Here is a 27,977-nt window from a genome sequence, read left to right as displayed (position 1 = left end):
ATATTACTGCAGATCATTGAAGTAACTAGTTCTGAAAATAATTCTTCAACACAGTTTTAGAGCTCTGGTATATACTTCGCAGCAATTTCAATTCAAATATATATTAGTGTAAAATCTGTGAAAATTGCCACCTCAGGTATGTATACAGGGTTGCTCATTAGTGCGTCAAAGTGGGATATCTCAGTAAATATAAGTTTTAGAGGGAAATGTGTCTCAGTAAAGTTTTTGGGTGATAAAAAGTACGTATTTTTAAATTATTTTGAAATGTACAGGGTCTGTCATAAAAGTGTGGTAGTACCAAATTATGTTTTTTTAAATGGAACCCCCAAATTTTTTTTCCATTTTCGGATTTATCGTCAAATTTTAAAGCTAGTTTATCAAGTAAGTCTTATATAAAAAATTTACCACTTTTGAGTTATTTGTAAAAATTAGAAAATTTTAATAGCTGCAAGGTCTCACGGAAATCAGTGCTGTTCCCTAATCGTTGAGAATTTTGGAATCGATCTTATGAGGCTCCAAGGAAACCTAATAAGCTACGTTTTGACCTGTTTTAGTTTAAAAAAAGTAATGAAAGTGTTTATAATATTGGTAATAATTTTTATTTTTTAGTTTTTTTATTCTAATATATGTATATCTAATTCTAAGGATGTCCAAAATTTCAAGAATTAAAGAAGTATCACAAGAAATAAATAAATAAAAAAATATAAATAAAAAAGTGAAAAATGCTCTCAGGTTGATGAAGGCTCGCAATTTTACAATGAAAATGAAACTTTTATATATAGGTTGTCTCATAAAAAAAACAGACGAAGCTACAGCTCAGTTATTTATGAACAAATTTTGCTAACTAAAAACCAAATTTAATGATAACTTCTTCTGCTTCAGACGTCAACCTCAGAATTTTAAATAGAATTTCTTATTTCCTTTACATTTTTTAATAAAAAGTTTTTTTTTGAATTTGACGATGTATGACAAGTTAATGTTAAAACAATTTTTAACTGAAAAAAATTGAAAAATTTGGACAATATGAGCTGTGTAGCTATCTGTATCGTCATGGGGCCATCTGTGTTATCCTGTGGTCATCAATATTTCATCCCATCTTATCTCATTGTATTATCCGATACAAAGATGTCTGGTTCCCTGGATAAGTGGAACCTATTAGGACCCAGCGAAAAGGAATAAGATAAAACCGCCTGCTCATTCATCGGACCTTTCTCCACTGGATTTTTGGCTATAGGGTTTATGTTACCCAGCCAGAAAATATCCATATTTTAAGACAAATAATTGTAAATGGTTGCTAGGAAATAGCACCAAATACTATTATAAATGCTATGCATGGTGTAATCAAAAGATGTCAATTACGTGTAGAGGGTGTCCCATATTCGATACTCAACATGGAGGTCTTGAAAATTGTAAAAAATACACAGTTGGTTAAATGGAGGCAAAATTATGTCTTTATGAAAGAAGTACTTTACCTTTTTAATTGTTTAAAAATTCCGATTACTTCCGGAGATATCCCGAAAAAAACCGAAAATTGCTATTTTTGTTTTTTTTTTCTTTGCCTTAAATTATAAAGAAACATGAAAACGGAGAACACTTTCTTAAGGCACTTTTTCCCGCGCTAAAATATGAAAGTAGTTTTTCAGAGATATGACATTTCAGTTTTTTAATACCATCAACAACATTTTTTTCAAATAGGGACCTGACCTTTTTTTACGATTCGGCTAGTCATTGATAATTGAAAAACAATCATGTGTTACACTTGCCAATTTGCAATTACGATTTCGACTTTTTCTTTTGTATAATGTGGCGATGTCCTATTTGATATCCGACGTTTCCATTAACCAACCATCATCAACTTTGCTTTTTCTTATGAGCGCCATCGTGAATTTTCACACTTTTGAATTCCTTTTTTTTTCTGATTATGATGATGTTGTGCCCGAAAAGCTCCAAAAACCTACAGAAAGGCCAAAGTCTACTCGAATCTATAAAACAAACAAAACTATACTATTTTGATTTTGCAGGACTAAAATAAAGATTTTGTCAAGTTAGAATCTGATTTATGAATGTATGACTTCAAATTAATGCATTTTTGGATTGAAACTTGCATTATCGATCCTTCAGCCTGTATCGAACATCTCGTGAGGTTCAGTGAATGAAATTTGCCTTGACACACATTGTGAATCCAATTTTAAGATCTAAGTTGATAAATCTGGGGTTTTAAAGGATGAAGTAGAGCATTTAGGATTCATGGCCACCACAGGTGTTAAATTACATCTCAACAAGGTCTCAGTAGTGAAGAATTTTTCACTCTCGGGAAGGAGATAATAAATCTTTTTTGCCAGCATTTTTGTCTAAAAAAAAAAGTAAATTTTGAAATAGTGAAAGTTCAATTCATAAAATGTCCTGCACGATGTAGGCGGACATACAAGGTATGACTTCTTTAATATTATATTAAATGCCTTCTGTCAGCACAGCTGCTCAATTGCACTTATTATCGATAAGAGAGGTAAGCAAAGATGATTAGAATGAAATCAAGAAATCGCTTTCTTCTAGGTAAAAATTTCCGACCTTTCCTAACTGTAATTATTTCAAACTTCAGCCTATATAACATCAAGAGGACTTCTTCGGAGATTAACGTAGGTATCTTTTAACTCTTTACCTTTTAGAGATATCAAGTCATAGGGGGCAGTAATTTAAAAATGTTTAACTTTTTATTATTGTCTAGAAAAACGCAAAAGGGCTTATTACAGACTTGAGAAAAAATAAGAAAAACACTCACGCTTTTGACTATCCCACAGAGGCTTTTGTTAACCAACCTTCAGAAATTGACTGTTACGTACACTTAACGAGTAAGCAGGTGCGCTTACGCACGTGCAGAAAGCGATTTTACAGTCACTCTGTTCAAAAATAGGTAAATTTGTTTTATCCGTTTATTCCATATTTTGACTTTGACTCACACTTCAAAAATCAAATTTAATTTTTTGTTTCATCTCTTTAATTATCTGCTTTATTTTGTGGATATTTATGGTTAATTTCGTCCTCTGTCTATCTGTAATAATCAACTGCAACCAGGGAAATGACCGCAAATTAGATTTGTCGCAAATTTCCATTTCGTAATGTTTTACTTATATCATATTTATTGCACCTACTGCAGCGTTAACACTAAAAATTCCAAGCTAAAATCAACGAGTAATATTAGTCTTTAAAACGAAATCCTAATTGATCAACGTTATTGAAAACAGTATCCTAAATGTGACTTTTGGTAATGAAATAAACGGGTTAAGGGCCGCTAGATCAACGTCCTGGCAACTTTATCTAGAAGATTATTTTCGTGGAAACCACGAAACTGACTAATGATCTGTCTTTTTTTTTTGACAATTTCATAGACGTTGTAGTCTTGGTAAAGGTGCGAGGACTTTGATCTAACGGCTCTATAAATATTACTTTTCCTAGTTACTAATAATAAGAACAATAATCACACTCTCGTAAAGGCCTGAGATAGATTCAACTAGACCTTATATTCCTGTAAATATTAAATTTCTTTTTATTTACCTACACATATAATCAAATGTTAGGTACAAAGCTTTGGCTATAGAAAAGTGGAACCCGGTTGTGTTTGTACAATACAAATTATTACCCCTTTGAAAGTGAGGATGAAACTGAAAGCTGTCTTGCTCCTACCGCTTGCTTGGTCTAATACTGAACTTTAATTAAAAGAAAGATACGGTGACTTTTCGTGATATTTTACGACACAATTCTTCCATCTTTTGGTATTTTCTTTTTTTGCATTTAGATACACAAGTTCGGGTTATGCACTTTTCAGCTCCACCCTGTAAATGCATAAAAGAAGATTCTAAAACAATTCTATCGAAAAACCGCCTATAAATAGTATCACATTTTCGGACAAATATAAAAATATTCTAATAATAATGCAGAGTGACATAATACCTGAATTTACGATTAGTATCACTTGGCTTTCCTACTGATATGAAATAAATTGTTAATCTAATCAAAATTGAAAATACAATATAATAAAATAAAAATATCACACGATCCTGTACAATATGGAGATTTTGGAGTATTTTTGTATATTTCTGGCATTTTTTTAACAAAAAACGAATTAAACCTTTAAAAACTACTAACAGCAAAATCTCCATTTCCAATCCCTGAAACCATGTCACTGCGCAAACAAAAATTTGGCAAAAGTTTATTGTTACCATAAATATAAGTTCAACTGAGACAAAACCTGAAAAAACTAAGACATCTCTTTATTTTTAAACCATTTCCGGTCGGGAATTTCGGCCGAAGAATATGTTGAGTTGGGGCCCTTCTTCGTCAGAGGACGACGAGTCGCCATATGACAAGTGCCGATTTATGTCGTCCTCTTCTTCGAGCTGCAGAGAGAATGAAGAGGAAAAAATGATTAGAAATTATGAATTTTTGTTGCAATTAAACGAAGTTTAGTGCAAGAAATAATAGGTAGTTATTTACATAGCAAGGGAAGAAAGTAGCTCTTAACGCACGAGTGAGGTGTTGCGCACGAGCCACAAGCGAAGGTGGCGATCTTCGCGAGTGATGTTAAGAAACTTTCTTGGGAGTTATGTACAGGGTGTTTCGTTTTGACAGGAAAAACATGTTTCCTGACTAGAAGAAAACTGATTTAGGTGTCACCGGCTAGATTTTTGAGTTTAATGTCAAAAACCATTTCTCGATATCGTCACTGTACATATCGGAGATTTAACAGTTCATAAGTTTTAGCACTATAGCATTAGAGCTGGCAATAAGACAGACATGGGTAAACTGACAGAGCCATTTAGGGATGAAGCACTGTCGCACGAGGTTATTACTTCCATTGCCAATAGGTGGCCTAGTGTCGGAGAATCCCATTTTGGACTTGGATGTCTCCCGGGAACTGAGAATGGAAGGCAAGAAGAAAAGAAGAGTCAGTCGAGAGATAGAAAGACAGAGGAGCAGTCGAGTACCAGTAAATTCGTAAGTTTATCTTTCTATACTTTGATAATACATTAACATTTCTTAACCATGGAAAATGTTCATAATGTTATTCCGACATACACTATTTTTCCTACAACCATGGCCATATACAAAATAATTAAAATGAAAAATCGAACTTGGGTCATCGTAGTGTACATCCCATATTAGTTCATCATTGTGGATCTGCACATGATCACCTTCATAATGGTGGATTAGGCGATGATTCTGATATTTCTAATTCACTATTTCGTTATCAGAAATAATATCTTTCAGAGAAATTTTGGAGACACGTAGGATGTTCCTAAATTATAGATAAGAACATATGTTGCCTAATTGATTAATACAACAGCTTGTGACTATACGGAGTGATTCACAACTACTCTATAACATTTTAGGGGTAGGTGTATCATGAAAAACTAAGTCGATTTTGTAAGAAATTTTTTTGTAAAATTCTTATAATTTCCGTGAAAAAATTTGTTAAAGTTTAATCATTCTATAACTGGACGACTATAATGTTCCCGTTTTTCTGCAGAATCCCTTTTAGGTTCATCAATCTTACGTATAATTTATAGTTGGGTCTCCCACGTGTCAATGGTTGGGAGCTGAAGACATGGGTGATCCGACTTAAGGATACCTTTATTTCACCCGAAATAAAAGAAGCGAGCTTACATGTGTAAGCAATTTTGGCATAATAAATTGTTACTCTTAAGTCGGATCACCCATGTCTTCAGCTCCGAACCATTGACACGTGGGAGACCCAACTATAAATTATACGTAAGATTGATGAACCTAAAAGGGATTCTGCAGAAAAACGGGAACATTATAGTCGTCCAGTTATACAATGGTTAAACTTTAACAATTTTTTCCGAAAAACTTTTAAGGATTTTCCAAAAAATGTTCTTACAAAACGACTTAGGTTTTCATGACGCACTTACCCTTAAAATTTTATAGATAAGTTGTGAATCACCTTGTAGGTATAAACATTTCAACTAGAAACAGACAGTGGGAGAAGGACCGCATAAGGTTTAATATGCCTCGGGCAAAGACGAATGAAGTGGGTTACGAGGCTATCGGTTGAAGTAGGGGGACTCAGTCTGACCAGGGTCCAGTGACCAGTGTTCACTTGGATGTTTAGGTGAATATCGTGATATAAATCGATTTTGCTGCTTTCGCAGCGATGGAAATTTAAAAAAATAGATGAGAAAAAAGTAGCAATGTCAATGAATGAAAGAAAAACCGATTATTCAATCAGTAGAGCTTATATCAATAAAAATTCTGAAACGATGAGAGATTTGGAGACTGGATTGATTGATTCGTAATATGAATTCCTTATTTTCCATCTTGTTTCAGCGTTGTTAGCCTTGTTTTACTCCATCTTTAAGCTGTCTTGAAAGTACTTTTTTCTGTACAAATATATTCCATTGTTTTAATTTATATACGTTATTTATACGTATATCTTATTGCTGTTTTGTTTTGTTCTTGGTTTTTCTTCACTCTTTTGTATTTTGCCGTTTTGTTTATTTCTTTATAATTATATTATCATAATATTAAATGTTTAATTAAAATAGGAAGTGTTATTAACCATGTCTTCACTATTAAAGGAAAAATATTTATATCTAGTATGTTAAAACTACAAAGTCGCCATTATTTCTATACAGGGTGTTTCCAAAAATATGGGCAATATTCCGAAAGTGAAAAATTGTTGAAAATAAACTTAATACTTTGAAATAAATTCATTATTGGAAAAAAAAGAATTAAAAAGTTATTTAGAAAATTTGATGTTAGAAATAGTATTTCCGTAAAGGCAAGTTTCTGGAAAACAATTTATAAACATAAGCACAATCTTTAGACAAGAATTTTTCACTTCCGGAATATTGCCCACATTTTTGGAAACACCCTGTAGAACCGAACTATCCCTTTAACGATGTCACCTGGAAGGAGTGTTGACACTTGCACTAACATAAAGCACGAAACAATGCAATAAACGAAAGAAAAATTAGCAAGCAGACAGTTACTTACATTAAACCTCAAAGTCGCCAATAGTGAATTTGTTTTTGAGCGTGTTGGAAGCCGTGATGCAAGGACCTTCGGGACTGGTTAATTGCTCCTGATTTAGAATAAATTGGGATCGTTAAAATTAAGCGAGGACACTAGCGTACATTGGATTTGTACAATGATTAATCCTCTACTGTTAGCTTTATTAGTGTGTATGGCAGTGCTTTAGAATGGAAAACTGGTGTAGTGTTTTACATTTGAATCAGAGTAGTACATTAAGGATAGTAAATAAGTACTTACATCAACATCAGTGATCATTTCTTTGGTAGAAACAGTAGTGTCAATCCTTCTAATTGAGCCTTCATGAATGTTAATATCCATTTTGAGAATCTGATACCGTCGCAGCAAGAACACTATGGGTATCGGAAGAATTCCTGCAAGAATCATTGCTCCAGCCACCACAAGGACCCATCCAGGATAGGGAGTCTTCACTGCCGCCCCCTAAATAAATCCAAGAACTCTAAATTAAGCAAAAAATTCAATAAAATTAAAACCTTCTCAGCACTCCAAACTGAGTACTCAGGATGTTTGATCACCATCGAGACTATCGACCACACCAATATGACGATCATAATGCCAGGTGCCAGGAATCGCCAGGTTATCTGCCAGTACCATCCAGGCCTGACGCCAGTCATTTCGAAGATATCGTTAGTAAACCTCTGGTGCCCATAGACGTACATCACTGCAATCATCTCCATTAAGGCCAAGACTATTAAACCTATAGTTCCTGCGAAGGAGTCGAACATGGTAAGCCAATATTCGCCTGCTCCAGTTGTGAAGATGAGCCCAATGAAGAAGCACAATAAACAAAGAGTACCTGGAAGAAATCATCATGTATATCAGTACCTGGTTATAGGGAAGATAAAGTTCCTGTTAAATTGGCTCGCCATTGATTGGCTCAAGGCTCTGTTTCCATAAAAGCCGTCCTCTCAGTAAACTTACCCGAAATTCATTAAACTGGTTCTTCGAATTTTAGTTGTGCCATCAGGATAGACTTACCCGTAATATATTGTTTGCTGATTCTCTTCAATATCTCAATATCGAAGATAGTGCAGAGCATGCCTTCGAGCATACCAATTTGAGATCCAATGCCCAGTGAGAGTAACATAACGAAGAACAAGATGGCCCAGAATGGTGCGAAAGGTAATTTAACTATCGCTTCTGTGAATACTATGAATGCTAGGCCAGTTCCCTCCGCAGCCTGAAAAATAAATTTAGATGGTAATATTATATGATGTGCAACCCAATAAATGGGAGGTTTGAACCGGTAATTGAATACGATAAAAATGCGTAGGAACAGGTAAGGAAAATATAATAGAGGACTAGTATATTGTTCAAAGAGTGATTTTTAGCATTTTTTAGGTAGTTTATAGAACGAGGCGACGCCGGCTTTTGTAATGTCCTCGAGTTACAGAAATTAATTTTCGATGAGTAGCACACTAAACGGTAATTAATTATTACGCAATTTAACCCGTGCACGCTATGTTTCCTCAGGGTACGATTTTATGGTATGTGGCCACATGTACAGTCATTCAATGAAAACTTCACCCCCTTTAATCTTGAAACATAAGGTCTTTTTGGAATATTCCCAAAATACGTTAAAACAGTTTTTGATGGAAATGAAGTTTTATATAAAATTCAACCCCAAAACTGCACCCTTATGTGTGCTACAGCAACCCTCCCAAAAATTTTAAATGGTACGAGGGGATATGTGACACCTCAAATTCAAGATCTTTTAAAACTTCATTCAATTTTGTAGAGCATTTCAAAATTTATCGATTATTTTTTGAGAAAAACGGTTATAACTGTCGTAAAGAGTGCAATACAAACTACATTTAAATAGTATGTGAACAATGAAAAAACTTGTTCGTTGATAGGAAATTGGTTTATTTTTGATTTTGTACTCATAAACAGTCTTTAGTTGAAAAATAAAAAATAGAAGAAAAATAAAATAAATAAATAAATAAAAATAACCAAAGTTCTAGTAGTAGATTAATCGTTTTTTTTATTTGTTTACAATGCTGCCCTTTACTCTGATATTTTTAAAAATGTTTATCGCCGGAAAGACAACGAAATCGATACTAATCTAGACATCGAAGTGGAGACGTTGACGTTGACGTGCAACAGTTGACTCCGCCCACATCAACCCCTAACCTCGCAAGGCACTTCGTTGGTCTTTGCCGGTGGCATATTAAATCTCATGCGGTCCTTCTCCCACTTATAATGGATTTTCACATGAAAATTATTGCATCTCTTGTCTTCAATCTACCTATACGTCTCTCTATACATAACACTCTTTCCTTTGAGTCATTTGGTCGAATAGAAAAATCCAATTTCGTTTTCAAGGGCCCTCGGGGCCCAATATACTCTTGGTGCCCTAAGAGGACTTCAATTATGTCACCGATACTCGATCAAGCAATCCCCTGTCGTTGACCCCTACGTAATTGCTCTCCAGTTTTTCCTATGTCTATACGCTTACAAGTGCTCCTGTATATTACGGCCTGATGCTTGTACAAATCTGTAAACTTTGTTGCCCACGTGCCAACATTGAAATTCAAAACTCTTAACCCCCGTCAATCTGAAAGTTCATAAATTTTCTCCCAAATCTGCAGATTTAACGAATAGTTTGAAAAACGTTGAATAAGTATTTACGTGGGATCACGACTAATTAAATCAGCCGTGAGACAATATCTATGAACGCTGCTTAGCTCGGGCATTAAATGCAAACTATCTTCATCCGCTTCTCGGGTGGTTTATCCTTTTTATAGACTTAAGAATCTTGTTTAATCTGGAATGTCGCGATATAAGTTCAAATGCTAATAAGTCTCCCCGTATCTCCATTCCATCAAAATCTGAGCTTACGCTTATTAAACCTGTCTTTGTTTATGCCGAGCATCGCATGGGTATATCAGGATTCTCAAACTCGAACGACCCAAATTCCTAAAAGACCACAACATTTTATGGTTAAAAAAGTCTTTGTCTCAATATTTATTCAAATTAGGATCTGATAAACACAACAAAGCAAAGAATGGCTTTTGTGATGTGCTTCTGAATATCCACATGATGAATGAATTTATAGGCCGTATGGGGAACCGCATTTGCCAGTAAACTACAGAAATTCGAGGATCGAAATAGACTTTCGGTTGCCATGTTGGAATAGTTATTTTATATAACATATACGTTATAATAACTGTGCTATTATGGTAATAAATTATATAATATATAACTTGTTGACTTTGTACAACAAACGGCCGTTCATTATACAGGGTGTTTCAGAATAAGTCTGCCAACTGATAACTGTATAGAAATAAGAAAAAAGTTCATACGAACATGGCTCCCCTTCGTTTTCTGCCTGAAATACAAGAAGATACAAAATTTTTATAATTTTATGTTTATCCTAATAAGCCTGTTTTGGCATTTTTATGAAAATTGTCGAGCATAAAATAGGTGTAGAGACACATCTTTTAACGGGAAAAACCCACATTTCAAATTTCACCAATGGTGTCCCCGTTAATTTGACCTTGAACATTTTAAATGAAAAATATACACCCCTGGCTTAAACAAAATATATAATTTTCTGAATGCTTCATATTTCTTTGAAAAAAAGCTCTCTTGAATATTTTTTGTAACTTTAACCATTTTCATGGAAAAAAACATTATTTGCTAACTAATATTAAAACTACAAGACTAAATTAAGTATGTCACGTTACTTACATCCTCGACCCTTTGTCGCATATTATCTCTTTGAAAAATTCCTGATGTATTTTTTATTGCGTTAATCGAATGCATTATGCGATTTCTCAGTTGCAGATTGTAGCATTTTATTTCTTTCATGAAAAACCTTATCTCCTTTACATCTTTGCTCCCAAGGCCCCCGCTGGGGTATGATTTGAAATAGGTTGAGGATTGGTGATAAGTAGGCAGACCAGAAATTATCCAAGTTATGAGATCTCTTTTGACCTAATTGATGTTCGGGGCAGGAAAAAATGGAATTAAGAAATTAGTTTTGTGTCTAATTATTCAGAGTTTATCGAGGTCAGATAAAAATAGTACATAAAAAGCATTTGCTAATGGAGTTGAGTTCAATAAAAACGAGAACCATACAATTCATTAATTTCTCCATTACAAGGAAATATTGTCACTAGCTTAAAAGTTCGCTACTAGTGATCTAAGCTCCTCTTAATATTTTTTTTACACAAAATAACCATATTTAAAAGTTAACTTATTTGAATTTTTATTTAAAATTCTTCAAATAATATGTACATTCTCTAGAGAATTCTCTTACCTCATCCAATTCTTTCTCCAGAGAGCAATTGGTAGCATTTTGTCTGTAAATAAAAGTAATTATTAGGAACATTTAAACTTTCATAAAGAAGAATATATTATGAGATCGAATTTAATTATCAGGCATCTGTACCATTCTCCGTTGCAAAGATAGAACAATTTGGCAGAATGCCGAAATCAATAAGGCATTTGCTCTTGACCCAGTAAGCTTTTAAAATGTAGTTTTATAGTTTTATACAGGGTGGCCCAACGAAAACTTTGCACTTAGATTTTTAGTATTTAAAATATGTATAAACACTCAGACCCATCGATTTTTTATTCGAGGGGGACAATTTTTTTATTGTATTTTCAACCCTTCAACTTCAATCCATGAACGGGAATAGCAGTTACCCCTAAAATTTTTAACGGGACAGGGTGACGATTGATACTCATGTTAAAGGTAGTTGTACCCTCATTATAACCTCCAAGTTTGTAATGACTGCCATTATCCCCGTTGATATGACAGCTTGTCAAAGTCTGTGAGGAAAAAAACGTTTAATGAATAATTAATTTATCAAAATAAGAGCTGCAGACTTCAAAATGAGAGTAAGTTTAAAATGAGGTATTACTCGACATCCCTTCTCGTTAAAAATTTTGGGGGTAACTGTCATCCCTGTTCAAGGGTTGAAGTCGAAGATACAAAATACAAAAAAATTGTCCCACTTGAATAAAAAATCGGCGGGTCCGGATCGGGTGTTTTTGCACATTTTCATTTTAAATACTGAAAATCGAGTTGCGAAGTTTTCGTTGGGACTTTTTTTATTTTTCCATCAATTTATTTGGCGAGGTCACACAAAATCTACATCGTCTTTCACAACGTGACTATGTCCTATTTGATACTCGACGTTTTGATTTTCGGCAACCATCATCAACTTTGTTTTTTCTTATGGGCGCCATCTTGAATTTTGACATTTTAAATTCAACTTTTTTTCTGAGTACGCCAATGTATCACTGTTACGGCTGAGTCTTGCAGTTTGGTGCAAATATCAAAAATCCTGTTTGTGCGAAGAATTCTTAAAAAATAACATCCACATTTTTACAGTTACAAAATTCGTATAAATTTATCAACAAAATGCATTTTTCAAGTGAAGAAATACGAGATATGCTAGAAAGAGAAACTGTAGAAAAATTCTGGTATTGTTAGACCGAAATACCGATTTTCTTTCAAATGTGACATTCACGGATGAGTGGCAGTTTACGAACTCGTGTTCAGTCATAAAAATTAGCATATTATTGACCTATTGAAAATCCACAATAACACCATGCCATTACAAGTACCATTCTGGCCAAATGCCTAGGTTACTTTTTAGTTGACGACATAATTATGGCCCATACATTTTCAAAGACATTTGGAGCGCAAATGGGCATTTACACTTTTAAAGGGCCTACCTTATGGATTGTATCGATAACATTTGCCTCAATTGCTTAATAACTTTTTATTGCAATAAGAAGTAGCTCCGCTACATAATGCTAGAAGAGTGGCAGATTATTTGTTTGAAATATTTCCCAGTAGAGTCTTTTCAAACAACGCCGGCCGACACGTTCACCAGATCTATCCCCATTAGATTATTGTTTATGGAGGAGCGTAAAAGATGTCATTTATTAATCTGTTCCCACCGATGTTCTTCAACTGCAAAGGAAGATCATCACACTTTCAAGGACCACAATAACAAGAAGCGATGTTTGAAGATCAATGCAGAATTTAAGAAGACGCATAAAGCTGTTCTTGGAGGTGGAAAGTGAACCCTTCGGGTACCTCTTATAATTTTCGCTAATTACTTCTTTCATATTTTGTTATTTTGCTCTTTGCAAAAGCAAGATTTTTGATATTTCCACCAAACTGCAGAAGAAAAAGCTGAATTCAAAAATATGAAAATGCAAAATGTCGTTTATAAGAAGGAACAAAGCTGATGATGGTGGTCAAAAATCGAATCGTCGGATTTCAAACATGACATCGCCACGTTATAGAAAAGAACGAGTTGTAATAATGAAGTGTGAATCCTTTTGAATTATTTTACGTTGGTAAATAAGGAAAACATGGAAATAATTTTTCCAAATAGTCAGTTTTTTTTCGAATATCTTTGAAAACCATGGAGGTTTTCAAATATTAAAATAGCATGGTCATGAACCCCAAATTGCGCAATTTTGCTCCAATTTAACCGACCTCGTATCTTTTACAAATGCCGAGAGCCCCATGAGTTAGGATTTAGTGAATTTCAGTTTTTGCCAGTTCCTTTTTTGCCTTACCAGTATTTTACACCGTTTTTTTGGTTTAGTTGCGTGAAGGTCTGCTATTAATGTTAGAATTCCGATTTAATTGGTCTGAATATAAACTTGGCAAGGTGTGTTGGTAATAGACTTTCTCCAGCCGAGGAGAAAAGTTTTCTACTGCTGATGATAATTGCTGTTTTATGTTTTCCGTGCAGATTGTACAGTACCTGGTCACGCAAGTGTCTTCTGACCTTGCCCGTGTGGCTTTTTAGTTAATTTGTAATTTTATTCCATTATGAAAAATGCCTTTTAATCAACAATTTGCTACCAAACAAGTAATAATACGAATAGCACTCACGTTTGTAAACATTCCTCGACTTTACTGACGGCCTTAAATCCCAAAATGGCAAATATGACCACACTGGCGTATATGGCAGTCATAGCATTGCATATAGACACCAATATAACATCCCTGACGCAGTTATTCTTGGGGTTGTTGTAGGAACCGAATGCTATCAATGACCCAAATGCCAGGCCAAATGAATAGAAAACTTGAGTGGCTGCGTCCAGCCATACTTTAGGCTCCATTAACATGTGAACCTGGAAAAATATAGTTCGATAAACGCATATGCAGATTTTAGTAACCATACCACCAACATACCTTAGGTTTCAACATGTGAGCGAGGCCCGCACCTGCCCCTTTCAAGGACATTCCCTCAATGAAGAATATTGTCAGCACTAAGTATGGAAACATGGAAGTAAAGTACACAACCTGCAAAACATTAAAAATTATTCTTTTAGCAAAATGTTTAAATTCATATATAAACCTTTCCGGAACTTTGAATTCCTTTCATAACAATAAAGAACACAACGATCCAGGCTATCAAAAGACACAAAACTATCCACCATTTGAGTGATCCAGGGTCCTCGATAGAAGGGCTAGCGTCTAGGGTGACCCTGTACCAGAAGTAAGCTGTGGCTGAGGATTTTTCGCACTCTTTAAGGGTTTGGTTAGTTGAAGGATCTATTGGACATCTCTGCCATGGCAGCTCAAACTCGGACTAGGAATTGAAAGTATTTCAGTTAGTTCAATACCAGGACAGGTTTAACCAGGACGGATTTGGTAAATAGAAGTTTTTTACAGGTATCACCAGTTAAAGTGAGAACATTGATTGTGCAAGAGGAAGAAGAACGGCATAAGTTTTAATATGCCTCCGTCAAACATCAACGAAGTGAGTTGCGAAGCTAACAGTTGAAATGGGCGGAGTCTGGTGTCCAAATCTTTTACAGTTTCAGAATGTTTACTAATGCAAGTTCTAATGTTGGATTAATTTATTTTTTTCATGAATTTACTTTGCTGCTTTTTGCTCTGATATCTTTAAAAATTCCATCACCGCGAAATCGATACTAATCTAAACATCGAGGTGAAGACCGGTCCGGACTGACTCCGCCCACCTCAGTCGCTACCCTCTTCTTCATTGGTCTTTGTCCGAGGCATATTAAACCTTATGCAGTTCTTCTCCCACTTGCAAAATCCTTATGTTCTCATTTGACCTGGTAATACCTGTATACGAACATATTTCTTGTTTGCACATATACTTGTTAACTAAATCCTCGTTCCGACACTGCTGAGTTTATAAAACAGATTTTTTCTCAAAATCATTTTAATAAAACAAAAATTGGTGAAAATAAAATTCTTTGATTTGAGAAATACAACAAAATGTGAGAAATTAAAGTTGGCCGAGGACTTTCAAGTTTGCTGTGTGGGCCCGATTCTAATACAACTTTTCTTAATAAGATTATGTAGTATTTGAAACAGAAAAGACACTTTATTCTACCAAAAAAATAGGTTTTTTGAAAATTTCCTAGACATATTTCATTTTCTAAAAGTGAAATTACGTTAAAAATTAGTTTTTAACCAAGCCGAAGCACAAAAAATGAAAATTTAAATTGAAATTTTTTTACTTTTTGCAAGAATCGGTTCGCCTATCCGGGGACACACGGTAGATTTCGAAGGTACTAAAATATCGTCCGGATGCACCAAAATTTTCGAATGAAGTGATGGATCCATAATAGTATTACCCATCTTTGAGAAGTTGAAGGCTCATTACATAAACCAAATGGTAGGCGAAGAAATTCGTATTGACCGTTCAGTGTTATAAATGCGGTTTTATCGATAGAGTCTTTATTTGGTGGAATTTGATAATAACCTTGCTCCATGTCTAAGCTAGAAAAATATTTATGTTCGCTTAACTTGTTGATAAAGTCCTCGATATTTGGTAATGGATATCGATCTTGTACAGTGATGGCATTTAGTTCCCTGTAATCGATACAGAGTCTGTAATCACCGTTGGGTTTTTGCACCAAGATTGCAGAGCCAGTAAATGACAAATGAGAGGCTTGTATTATACCAGCGGTCAATAATCCATTTATCGAAACATAAACGAAAAAAAAGTGTCTTTTATCACCCTGTAGATCGAAGACGAAGCATTTCTGGATATGTCTTTATATGAACTTTTTGTCTTAAATTTGGCTCAGGATTCACGCAATAAAATGTTTACCATCTATTCAGAAACACCCTGTATAATTGCTTTGAATTTAGAATTGGAGAAAATCGGTACCATCTATGTACTGTGCCCAATTCCACAGGCGATTGTGCAAAGCACAATTGCTTTAAATTTAATAATTGATCGAGATCTTCTGAAAGATCACAGTGTTTTATTAGAGATGTTTCTACGCAATTTAGTTGTTTGCTTTGTCGGTTATCCCTTTGTTCACGTTTTGACAAGGTTACCTGATTAGGTTTAATTTCCAGCAGTATGTTCGATTGATTTAGCATAGGTTGTCCTATAATAATATCAATATCATTCATTAGCGTATTCACTATTGTTACCTCTATAGGTATCCGTATTTTATTTATTAAAATATTGTCCTTAATTATGCCTTTCGAGATCACTACTGACCCACCAAATCGTTTAACAACTGTATTAGAGGACGTTTTTAAAAATATTTATACAGGGTGTAACATTTAAATTGAGACATCGCAATATCTCAAATAATAAACGCTCTACAAAAAAAATGTCTATTATGAAAGTTCAATTATTCCGCAGGAGAAATACATTGATGCTAAAATTAGTGTCCCTCTGCCTCTCCTTATGGGGGAATGGGGGATAACTTTAATTTCTTAAATGACATTCCCTACCTTTTATTACAGATTCGACTTCTACGACAAAAAACACGTAGAATTTGTCTGGAACATTTTTTTCGATTCATTATAGATGGCACTGTAATCAACGAAATTAATTTTCCTTTCCCTTATGATTTGCCGGAATTTTTCGTTAAATCTGCTTTAAAATCAATGTAAACGAAAACTTTTTCAAGCAGTTTTTAAAGTAAGTGCTTAAAATGATGGCCTTCACTTCAATGCACTTATTAATCCGCATTTCGAACAACCGAAGTCAGCCGAGAAGTACGCCTGCTGGAATTTAGATACAAGCATTTCTGATACGCTCAATCATTCTCACATATCGTTAGTATTTGTTTATAAACTTTGTCTTTAATATATCCCCACATAAAAAATCTAGCGAAGTGAAATCTGGTGATCTAGCAGGCCAGTTCACCGGATCAGCTCTACCGATCCAACGATCTTTGAATTCACGATTAAGGATTCTCACGTTACTATCAAATAGTGTGCTGGACAACCATCATGTTGAAACCATATGTTCTACCGCAGTTCTAAGCTCAAGTCTTCAAACAATGTTGGCAGTTCGTTTTCCAAAATGTCTCGGTAGATTTCACCATTCAAGTTGCTTTCAATTGTGTGGGGACCGATAAGGATAAGGATTAATAAGTGTATTGAAGTTGAAGGACATTAATGATATACAAATACCACTAAGTAAGGAACATAAAAAGATTTTTAAAAATGAAAGTCGTCCGAGAAAATTGAAAATTGGCATATGGGTAGAAAATAAGAAACTGAGAAACTTTTTCCTTTGTGATTTTTCAAAATTTTGGGAAATAGTGGTAGATTTTGGATATTTTTGAAAAAAAATGCAATTTGACAGTTGTAGACAGTCATTTGTTTTTTGATTTATATGTCATTTCTCATCATTTATGAAGCACAATCGAAAGGCAAAGTCAAAATTTACCCAAATTCATAAGTAAAAGAATTTCCCATATGATGCGGGCTTTATGGGTCGCGCCGTATACAGGGCCATGTACGGTGAGTGTCCAATTAAAAGTTTACGGGGTTCTAACATAGTTAGAGATCTGAAATTTTGGATACCGATGTAATGAAGTTTGATCTGTTCAATTAAAATATTGGTATCCCTGCAACGTTGCCAGATCTATGTGTCACTGACAACAACTTTGTTATTTTAAATGGCACACCCTGTATTTTATTACATTTTTGAATTTATATGGGAACTGCTGGTATCAATTAGATGGTGCTCCTGCTCATCGCACCAACGAAATGAGTGCCCAACTTACTTTAATGTTTGGAGATCGATGGATATTTTATACTCCTAATTAATTTATAACACAAGTTAAAAAAGGTCGCATGTTACCGGAGACATCCTATACGGGAAAAACCCGACGCCAGTAATGATGCGTCATATGTCCAACTGTATTATTCAAAATACACCTGACTATAGATGAAATTCTGAGAGAATGGGAGAAGAAATGTTTTCAAAAGGGAGTGCCTAGAAGTAGCTATATCTATAAAAAGTTGGAAACTCAATGTAAAATATAACGCGATGGAACTTTAATGATGTCGGATACATCTAAAACACCTTACTCCTCATGTATGCATCTTCTTCTGAGGAAATTCGTAAAACGTCGAGTGGAAATAAATTCGAGTAGTGCCTCTTTCGCTTACACTTACGCCATGGCGTTCATTAAGCTGACGGACGTAATAGTATTTTTCGCATAAATAAATAAATTGACCTACAATCCATAGGGTGGAAATATAAGTACCTAGAATTTTCCTATTTCCATTACACAAGCTTTTCTATTTATTTTGCCCCTCGATACCGTGACCTGCATTCTAAGGGCTGCAGGCCAGTTTATTTCATTTCAGCAGGTCAAATCCCTCGTCAATCGTTGCACCATTTAGGATATTTTTCGATACGCTGAGATAAACCAATAATTTGCTCATAAATTGGGGCATTTAGAGTCAGGCCTTCAATCGCAAGCCAAATCTTTGAGCATTCGTTCGATTAGACCAAGAATAGAGCTAGACGATGGTATATTACAAATTACTTACATCAATTGCAATATTCAGCAGCTATACTGGGTGTCTGGAAAGGTCACGTCATAAATTCCAAGGGTCATAGAGAAAGCTCAAATAATGCTTGTGCTTTGTATTAAAAAAATCCTAGCGGCCCTCGTTACCAAGTTATTCCGCTTTCAAAGTAAAAAGTTCAAAAAAAGTATTTTTGCTGCAACTTTCGAACAATTTTTATGGTCACAATGAAAGTTGGGCGGTTTAAATAACCCATAGTCACGCTTATTTTCATATTTAAATAGATGTTTCATGTGTCTTCCTTATACAGGAGAAGTCAAAATTTATCATTTAAACTCATTCATCTTTTTAGTGAGTTGATGGAGTCAGTATTTTTTAGTATGAATTTTTTCATAATTAAAAAATAGGTATATGAATTTAAATGAGACATTTTGACTTCCCCTGTATAAAACACATGAATCATCTGTTTACATACTAAAATCGTAACTATGAGTTATTTAAACAGACCAACTTTCATTGTGACCATAAAAATTATTCGAAAATTATAGCAAAAATGCTTTTTTTTAAATCTTACTTTGAGAGGGAATAACTTGGTAATGAATTTTTTTCCATGAAATACTAGCATTATTTCAGCCTTTTCTATAACCCCTAGAATTTATGACATGACCTTTTCGGACACCTTGTATGTTTTTAGTAGTTTTAAGTAAGTTAAAACCCGAGATATTCTGCTTAAGGCTCGTAAACTACCAGATGTTGGATATTTGCCACGAATCGTGGAAATAGAGGAAATATTCCTAATTCGGCCAAATCTATCAATCTGGGCTTCTTATAAATTTAAACCGGGAATATGGTAGTAAAGTGACCCAAAACCGCGGGAAATAACGATATTGCTCCGGATCGATAAGATCTCTGCGAAATATACGAGAATCGATCAATTTTATCAAACTAAGTGTTAAATAAGTTAAAACAGCGAAAATTCGGCTTAAGAGCTGCAAAGCTGGCAGATTTGTTAGATTTGCCACGAATCATGAAAGAATGATATTGTTTCGAACTCATAAGATCTGCTATCCATGAGACTGGTATAAAAATATGGAACGTCCACGCAATTTACATTAAATTTTTGCAAAGTTGGATCTTTGGCTAAATTAACCAACTTTGGTATGTCTTTTCCTGCAAAGATGAAGAGCCACGTTTGATTTTCCCAAATTTTTTCAAAAAACCAAAAAAATACTGGACGAGTGTAGAACCAATATGCTTAAGCATTTTTCCTTTTAAGGTGAAAGTGTAAGTAGACACTTGTGGACATTCAAAGATAAACACTTTATAATTTCAAAACCGCCAACGTTTCGACCATCCTTTTGGTTCTCCTCAATCTTCAGGGCAATTCAATTCTAAAGATCCTCATTTCAATATCAAATTTCTTTGTCTCGCTCAAACACTTTAATTTTAATTTTAAGCATAAACTGAGAAAGCAACAAGGTTTCATCGGAATCAATTTTGAGCAGTAATGTAAATCTGATAGTGACTTCGTTTGGTTACTACATGTAGATTTCATAACAAAACTTGGTAGATACTCACCGTCACCCGAAAACTGTTGAACAAATAATAAAAACACCAGGTAATGATCACATTGTAATACAGTGCAACAAAGAATGTGACCAAGCAGCTGGAAATCCCTATTCCACCTAGCCAGGGATGGATGGTGTTCCAGACGCCTAAGGAGCCTAAGCGCATCTTCTGCCCTATGCCTAATTCTATGAGGAACAGAGGGATACCCTCCAAGATTAGCATCACTGCTACTGGTATCAGGAACGCACCTGAAATAAAATAGTTATCTTGATATACAGGATGGCCCAATTGCTATGGACACTATTGCTATCTTCTAAACCGTAAACGTTACAAGTTCGGTTAAAGTCAACAAAAGTTGTCAAATTTGATGACAAGTTAAGATCTCGAGATACTGTTGCCAAAATTTGTCCGGTTTCGGAAGTATTGGGAAAAAACGAAATTTTGCCGAAAACATGTTTGGTTTTCTTATACTTTTAGGTTTGCCTTTTGAAAACTATAAATTTTATTTTGCTCTGTCCTAAAACCCTTAATAGAACAAAATAAATTAGGTAGCTCTGTTGAAATAAGAAATTAATGGCGATTAATTTAATCAATATTATTTAATGAATAGAACGTGACGCTGAAATATTTCAATTAATTACTACAAAGGCACAAATACTACAAATAACTACAAATGTTCAAAATATCCCCTATTACTTTGAAGACATTTTCGAGCATATGTAAACATGTGATCCAGGTCATGGTTAAATTGAATCCAGGTTCGTATTTAAAATATTGAAGTTAGTGTCCATATCTCAGAAACTAAAAGTGCTATTTTCTAAAACTGAATATTAGTGTGTAGAGCTTTAAAAACCAATAAAATGTAGTAAAAAAAACTTTAGTTTTCGGTTTATTTACAAAAAACGTTTTCGGCAAAATTTCGCTTTTCCCAATACTTTCGAAACCGAACAAATTTTGGCGACAATGCCTCGAGAACTTAACTTATCATCAAATTTAACAACTTTTGTCTAATTTAACCGAACTTGTAACGTTTACGGTTTAAAAGATAGCAATAGTGGCCCATAGCAATTGGACCACTCTATATATATTTAAATTGACTCCAATCCAATTTGACCCAATGACCGGTAATCCAATTTGCTTAAGTAGGAATGTTACAGCAATGTTTCCGTAATTTAAACCGTCCACTCAAAATAAAAAAATATCCTAATATACTTTTCTAAACCATCCTATGTTTAAAATTATGTCCACTCTGTATATCTGCCTTCATCTTACAAGTGGTCCATTTAAATCATTCTTCAGTATCTATAACGTTTTAAAATGATTGCTGTTACAGTAACCCTGGGGCCAGGATAATCATAGAAAGTTCACTGAGCTGCGGCACTTTGATCTAGTCAGTTCAAAGCAACACTGATAGAAAAACCGAACAACCCGCAAAAGTCAATTTTCTCACTTATTTGGCTTATTTTTATTATCCTATAGCACGCTAAAATAAAAAGGTAACTGCTTTTCTATGACTATTTTGTTTTAAGTGTGGAATTTTTAATATTGACCCTGAAGTAGGTGCAATAAATATAAAGTAAGTAATAAAATTACAAAATAGAAATTTGCAAGCAAATCTGCTTTGCAGCCCTTCCATTAGTTGCCACTAACTAGCACAGATACATAGAGAACGGCATTGAGCGTAAATAGAGATTATTAAGGAATAACGACTATCATGCAATTTTTGGAAAAAAACTTCGAAATCTTACGTATTGTTTTGCAATATTTACATTTTGAAAGAGTTTTTATTAAGAAACAGCAAGAACGATTTTTTAGTTCAAAATAATCTGCCCCTAGATAGTTCTTGAAGAAAGTTATATGATCACATTTCATTTTAAAAAAATCAAAATATACCGATTTGTGATTTTTATTGTTAAGAATTTAAATGTATACTTGAGGCATCACGTTTCACGTCTCATGAAGCAGCAAATGTGATGCCTCAAGAATTTTCACAGATTTTCGATGCATCATTAATCAAAGACACCACTTTCTTGATTAACGCATAACTTTCTTCGTAAAAGGGAGGACGAAAATTGCAAAATAAATCGTATTTTTCGAAACTTCACTATTAAATTCAAATTTCATCCTTGAAAACGTGACATTTACATGTATGGACGTAAAAATGTGTTCAATTTACTATGGTGGTATTTTATTTTTATTCCTCGCATTCCAATGGAATGTGGAAAAACAAGGAGGTGAACAAGAACAAGACCGTTTCGACTGAACATGCTTAAAATTTTAACGAGCTAACCTGAATTCGGAACAACTGGACATCTAATCGATATCTGGATTTTGGACTGATATTAAGATAAATATTAAGTATACGGGGTGTTTTTAAAAAAAGGTTCAGGAATGAAGGGTGTGATTCCTTGGCCCATTCTAAGAAAAAAATGTTCCCATTAACATAGATCCGCAAACGCACAGTTTTTGAGATACAGGGTGTCCTCCATGTTAATAGGACTTTTTTTTTCTTAGAAAGGGTCAAGGAATCACTATCTTCATTCTTGAATCCTTTTTTTAAAACACCCTGTATAAATAATCCTATTTATAGGTGCAAGAAATATTTTAAAGGTGATATTTAGATTAGCTTAGTTAGTACAGGATCCAATATCCTCTTAAAATGATGCTGTTCTTTAATTTAATTAAGAGGTGACGATTTTCGAAGCGTTGAAGGCGATATTATATCGAGACAAAAAAATGTAAAATTTCATCAAAATGCCTTATTAGTTAGCTCATAATCTATAAATAAAAATGCAGCGTGAATTAACTAAATTCATTGAATAAATTCGTTAGCGCAGTGGACGACTAATTCTTCCTTCTCCAAAAATTTCCTCCTACATAAGGACCAATTTGTTCCAAGAAAAGAACTCGGTTATCGTTAATTTTCACACCCGATCAAGAACGTGCAGCAAAATGTCTACAGCCACTTTCAAAGAATATGAAACCAATTCTTGTACAGGGTGTCTTTAAAAGTTCGACACACAATTTTACCACAGATTTTGAGGCGAAAACATGATGATTTACTCCAATTTACCTTTAGTCTAAAAGCGTTTCCAAAATACAGGACGTGAAAGTGAAGCTTAAAAAAGGGAAAAAAATTAATTACTTCTTTTGTAGTGCTGCTATCTGAGCAAAATATCGCATCGTGGGGTTTTTAGAGGTGGGAAATCTGAATACTTTACATTTTTGATGCACATTATAGAGGTCGCTGCCAGCGCTAAGCCACCTCTTTTTAAAGGAGAATAATTTTTTACCATTCGGTATAAAATATATTTATGACTAAATGTGAGTTTTCCTGTATGTTTTATGGAAAAAAGGCATAAGTACAGCAAAATAAATAATAAAGAATTGGCGTAGTCAAATAATCACATGAAAATTTAAAAAATCATAATGATTGAAGATTAATTGAGTGTTTTTATTTTTTTTTCGTTTCAACTGCACGAGTAAATATGTACTTTTAATTTTCAAGACATTCAGCGAACTTTAAATTTCAAATATCTCTAGATGTAATGCCCATAGGAACTTGTACCAAGATATCTCTTTTTTTCATAAAACATGTAGGAAAACATAAATCTAGTCATAAGTAAATTTTATACCGAGTGATAAAAAGTTATGCCCCTTTAAAGAGAGATCAAATAACGTTGACAGCGCCTTCTACAATGTATTATACATCGAAAATGTAAACGGATTCTGATTTCTCGCCCCTAAAAACCCCCTTATGCGACATTTTGTTTACTTAGCCGCATTACACATCAAATAAGTGATTTTTTTCCCTTTTTTAATCTTCCTTTTGACGTCATATATTTTGAAAACAGTCCACTTTTGGGTTAAGGTAAATTGAGTCAAATCGCCATATTTTCTCCTCAGAAATCTGTGATGGAATCTTGTACAGACTTTTTAAAGACACCCTGTAATTCACCACATCGTCCAGTGCGTTAGTGATAAAGCTCCAATTGCACACGTTAACTCAACCACCTCATTAGTAGAACAGGGCAAGAGTTACTAAGTAAAGTAGTTCAGTAGATGAACCGTTAGCTGATAAAGTTAAATCGTTTGAAAATCTAAAAAACTGATTAATAATCTTTTGCTGCTAGCTTTTAATTGATTTTGAATGAATAAAAATATGGTAGACTGGCAGACCTAGAGCCCAACCACATGTTCGAAGTTCGAAATATGCACAATTGAAATTATATCACATTTCGTTAGTTAAAACTAGAAATTAAATCACACTTTTTAATTTATAGAACAGGGATTTTAAATGAATTTATCATACTGAAAACCTCGCGTAGAGGCAATTTCAAGCCGGTGAATCAATAACTCTAAGATTTATTCCCAATTTCCACACTAAAAAAACATAAACAAAACAAAACATAAAAAAACAACAGATAAAAAACAAAACATAAAAAAAAACAAAAAATCTTGGACAAGGAAAGTAAGCAATTTTTTGTAGGGTCTAGTTAGCTGAATTGCTTTATGGTTCCCTTAGTAGGCTATCCTCATATGTACCAATATTTCTGGGACTCCCTATATATATATATATATATATATATATATATGACGTATTTTATGTGTTCATTTTCGTTTTGTGGTTCTACTTTCAAAAATTTTGAACGCAGAGTGCTTTTTATCCTAAAAACCGTTGTAACCCTGAACGTATTTCTTGATCGTTTATTTTGATCTGCCACGTATGATATAAAAAAGTTTCATTTTTTTGTATGTGTCGCCAAAAACTCTTTTTCCTTTTGTGATAAAAGTAGAAGTTGTGGTGTTTAGGCTCTTGGTCCTCGGAGATGTGTTACTCTCTGAAAATTAAGGGTGGAGAATAAGATCTCCATTTCTGCTGTCTCGCGTTAAACCGCGATTTAACATTGTAAAGGGCGATATGATGGAAGGGCTACGGCATTGTAGAAAGAGGAGACTATTCTGAGTCAAGGGAGATGCCGTTAAATTGGGCCAACACACAGGATGGGGTGGTAGGAGTAGAATATCGGGATAAGACGGGTTTGTGGTTTAATATAAAAGGGGAGAATCTGATTGTTGCTTTCGGGAGTTTACATGTAAGTTTCGGCAAGTCATCGAGAACGACCTAAAAGACGGTCGAAAACGGTTCATTTTGGAATAGCAATTAAGGTGAAGTTTGAAGTGGAATTTACCTTCTGATATTAATTTTGGATTTCTTTAATTTTCTTTTTTAAGGTTCCCGAAAATTTGCAAATGTGAAATTTCTTATATTTCCAAAGAATTTTATATAGAGCATCTCAGAAAAAACTGTACAAATTATTTTTAAATTCACTCGTGATGTCGAATAGAAGTTGTGTTGTGTTGGAAAACGGAGAATGAATTTTTTTTAGATTAAACCATTTAATAATTTAAGTGTGATATATCGTAGAATATAGAGAAAAAAAAGTAGAATTTATTGAAGGTAACATAACATTTGTTGACTATTTAAAAAAATAAAATTGATGATGGTTTCGAAGAAACGAAACATCGGATCGAAAATCTAAAAACACCATATTATAAAGGAGAAAAAGGCAATGAAAAAAGCAAATTTATTTTAACATATCTTTTGAAATAAAATCAGAAAACAGTAAAAAAAATCGCGAAAAAATCGGTATTTCTCAAATAACTTTGGATCTACTCAGAAACTTTTAAATTTGAAAACATGATTTTACAGAACACAGAATGGTGCAACTTTTCTCTAATTTAACCACCTCCCTATCTCTTATGGTTTGCGAAATCCCTGCAGAGTGCATTCTTATCTGGGACAGCCTGTACATGTAAAATTTATGGATCTTGGAGAATATTCTAACGATTTTTGATCCAAAATTTAGAAACACCCAAACAGCACTAAAGGACGTGTTTGAAAGTCGCGTCCTTGGAGTAGTTATAGGTCAAAGGAAGGGGAGTGAAGAGCAAATTCCTTCCCGTCTTCTACTTGTTCGCAATGACATTCCGACGATATTGGCGTGTTTACCAGGTTGTAAACAACACGGAAACTTAATTAGATTTAGTAATTTTGTCAGTTATAATTAACAATAATTAATCTCTTGTTATGTAAATATTGGCCTCTATGGAAACACAAAACTCCACATTAATTCTGGAAAGTTTGTGTACTTTCGGATAAAATCAAGAACAACTTTCTGGATGTCGCGTAAAATCCACAGAAACTCTCCGAGCTCCCAATAAAATCAGCAGAGCTTTTTTGAATGCTGTGTTAAACCCGGATTTTTTTCATTCTTCGGGTAAAATCTGGAATTTCTTTTCGAACTTCAAGTATAACCTGAAACCGACCTGAATTTCTTATGAAACTTGTAAAATGGGGAAAAGTTTCAGAATTTCTAATAAAACCAGCTGAGGTTTCTCGAACATAGTGTGAAACCTGGAATTTTATTTCCAGCTTCGTGTAAAATCTGGTACCCCTTTTCAGACTTCAAACGACTCCGAAAACGCTTTGTGAATTTCTTGTGTAATATGGAGATTTTCTATACTTCTAATAGAATCAAGAGCACTTTTTTGGGTGTCTGGAGAAATCCGAAGATACTTTCCTACATTTGTAATCAAACCAGCCTAGACGTTTTCCTAATTAATTTTTAATTTCAGATACGAAGGCTCTTGGATTGATACCCTTGAGAAATTTACGACAAAACGACAACTTGGGCCCCTAGAACGCAAATTAAGTTTACATTCACCATTTTATCGACATGCCCATATTCGCCCAGTATATTTAATTACACCAAATTGCCTCTGCAACCAATATCTCGTGATTTAGTGATTAAAACCTGGACACATAACATACACAGTTTCACAATTGCTTTTATACCGCTACTGCATTGACATAATTCAGGACCTGACCTAACCTGAAGGTCAAATAAAGCTTACATTTACGTCCTCATTCATCGACGTTGGCATGAAATCGCCTACCTATCTTTAGATCACCTTCATGAATGACCGACTAAATTAATCCAAATAAATAAAGTTTGTGCCTGAAGCGAGCCATAGTCAACTTACCTCCACCATTCTGCTGGCATAAATAAGGAAACCTCCAAATATTCCCCAATCCAACAGAGTATCCAATAATAGTCAAAAAGAACTGAATCTTGCCAGACCAGGCCACATTATCCTCCTGATCCAGGCAAGGAGAACCCCTGGATATCACCGACCCCCTGGGCCCCTGAAGAACAATCGTCACTCCAGGTTTCCGGTTGTCACCACTCCCTTGCCGGTTGTTTAGGGGCGCCAATTCATGACCATTCCGGGTCAGTTCCGGTGTTTTCCCGGCCATCAAAGTTCAAGTCAACACTCTACACGGGAAAACTATTTGATGCTATACACGTTTTTTTATTTTATGATTAACGATATAAATAGCAATAGTTATCCCATGTTATGGATCAGCACAGCTGAGGAAAATTGGGAAATCTCCGTCTTTAAGGAAGGTATTAAAGATTTACCCCGCTAATAATCAATATTGAGAGCATGTGCTCGCGAGCGACTTTCGTCCTTATTGATCTGTGACGCGATACTTTTCACGTTACGGGAGTTCCTCGTC

General features: G+C 34.4%; 1 protein-coding gene across 2 annotated transcripts; it reads right to left on the bottom strand.

Annotated features, from left to right (window-relative positions):
- Window positions 1–1,802: 1,802 nt before the first annotated feature.
- LOC136417664 (sodium- and chloride-dependent transporter XTRP3) lies at window positions 1,803–27,977 on the bottom strand. 2 transcript variants are annotated; one of them, XM_066403471.1, is made up of 11 exons: window positions 27,440–27,977; window positions 20,402–20,640; window positions 14,409–14,642; window positions 14,243–14,353; window positions 13,940–14,181; window positions 11,333–11,375; window positions 8,047–8,248; window positions 7,542–7,864; window positions 7,288–7,488; window positions 7,012–7,099; window positions 4,272–4,394 (listed from the first exon to the last, which is right to left on the bottom strand). In XM_066403471.1, exons 1-10 carry the CDS (start codon window positions 27,711–27,713, stop codon window positions 7,013–7,015), a joined length of 1,956 nt encoding a protein of 651 aa, XP_066259568.1. In that variant the 5' UTR covers window positions 27,714–27,977; the 3' UTR covers window positions 4,272–4,394; window position 7,012. The 2 variants fall into 2 exon arrangements, with proteins under 2 accessions (XP_066259566.1, XP_066259568.1); XM_066403469.1 differs by lacking the exon at window positions 7,012–7,099 and having other exon boundaries at window positions 1,803–4,394.

Source organism: Euwallacea similis, chromosome 29 (genome assembly GCF_039881205.1).
Source record: "Euwallacea similis isolate ESF13 chromosome 29, ESF131.1, whole genome shotgun sequence".
NCBI classification, from domain to species: domain Eukaryota; kingdom Metazoa; phylum Arthropoda; class Insecta; order Coleoptera; family Curculionidae; genus Euwallacea; species Euwallacea similis.
The sequence above is the reverse complement of the archived record's forward strand: the minus strand, read 5'-3'. Positions and strand labels throughout refer to the sequence as shown.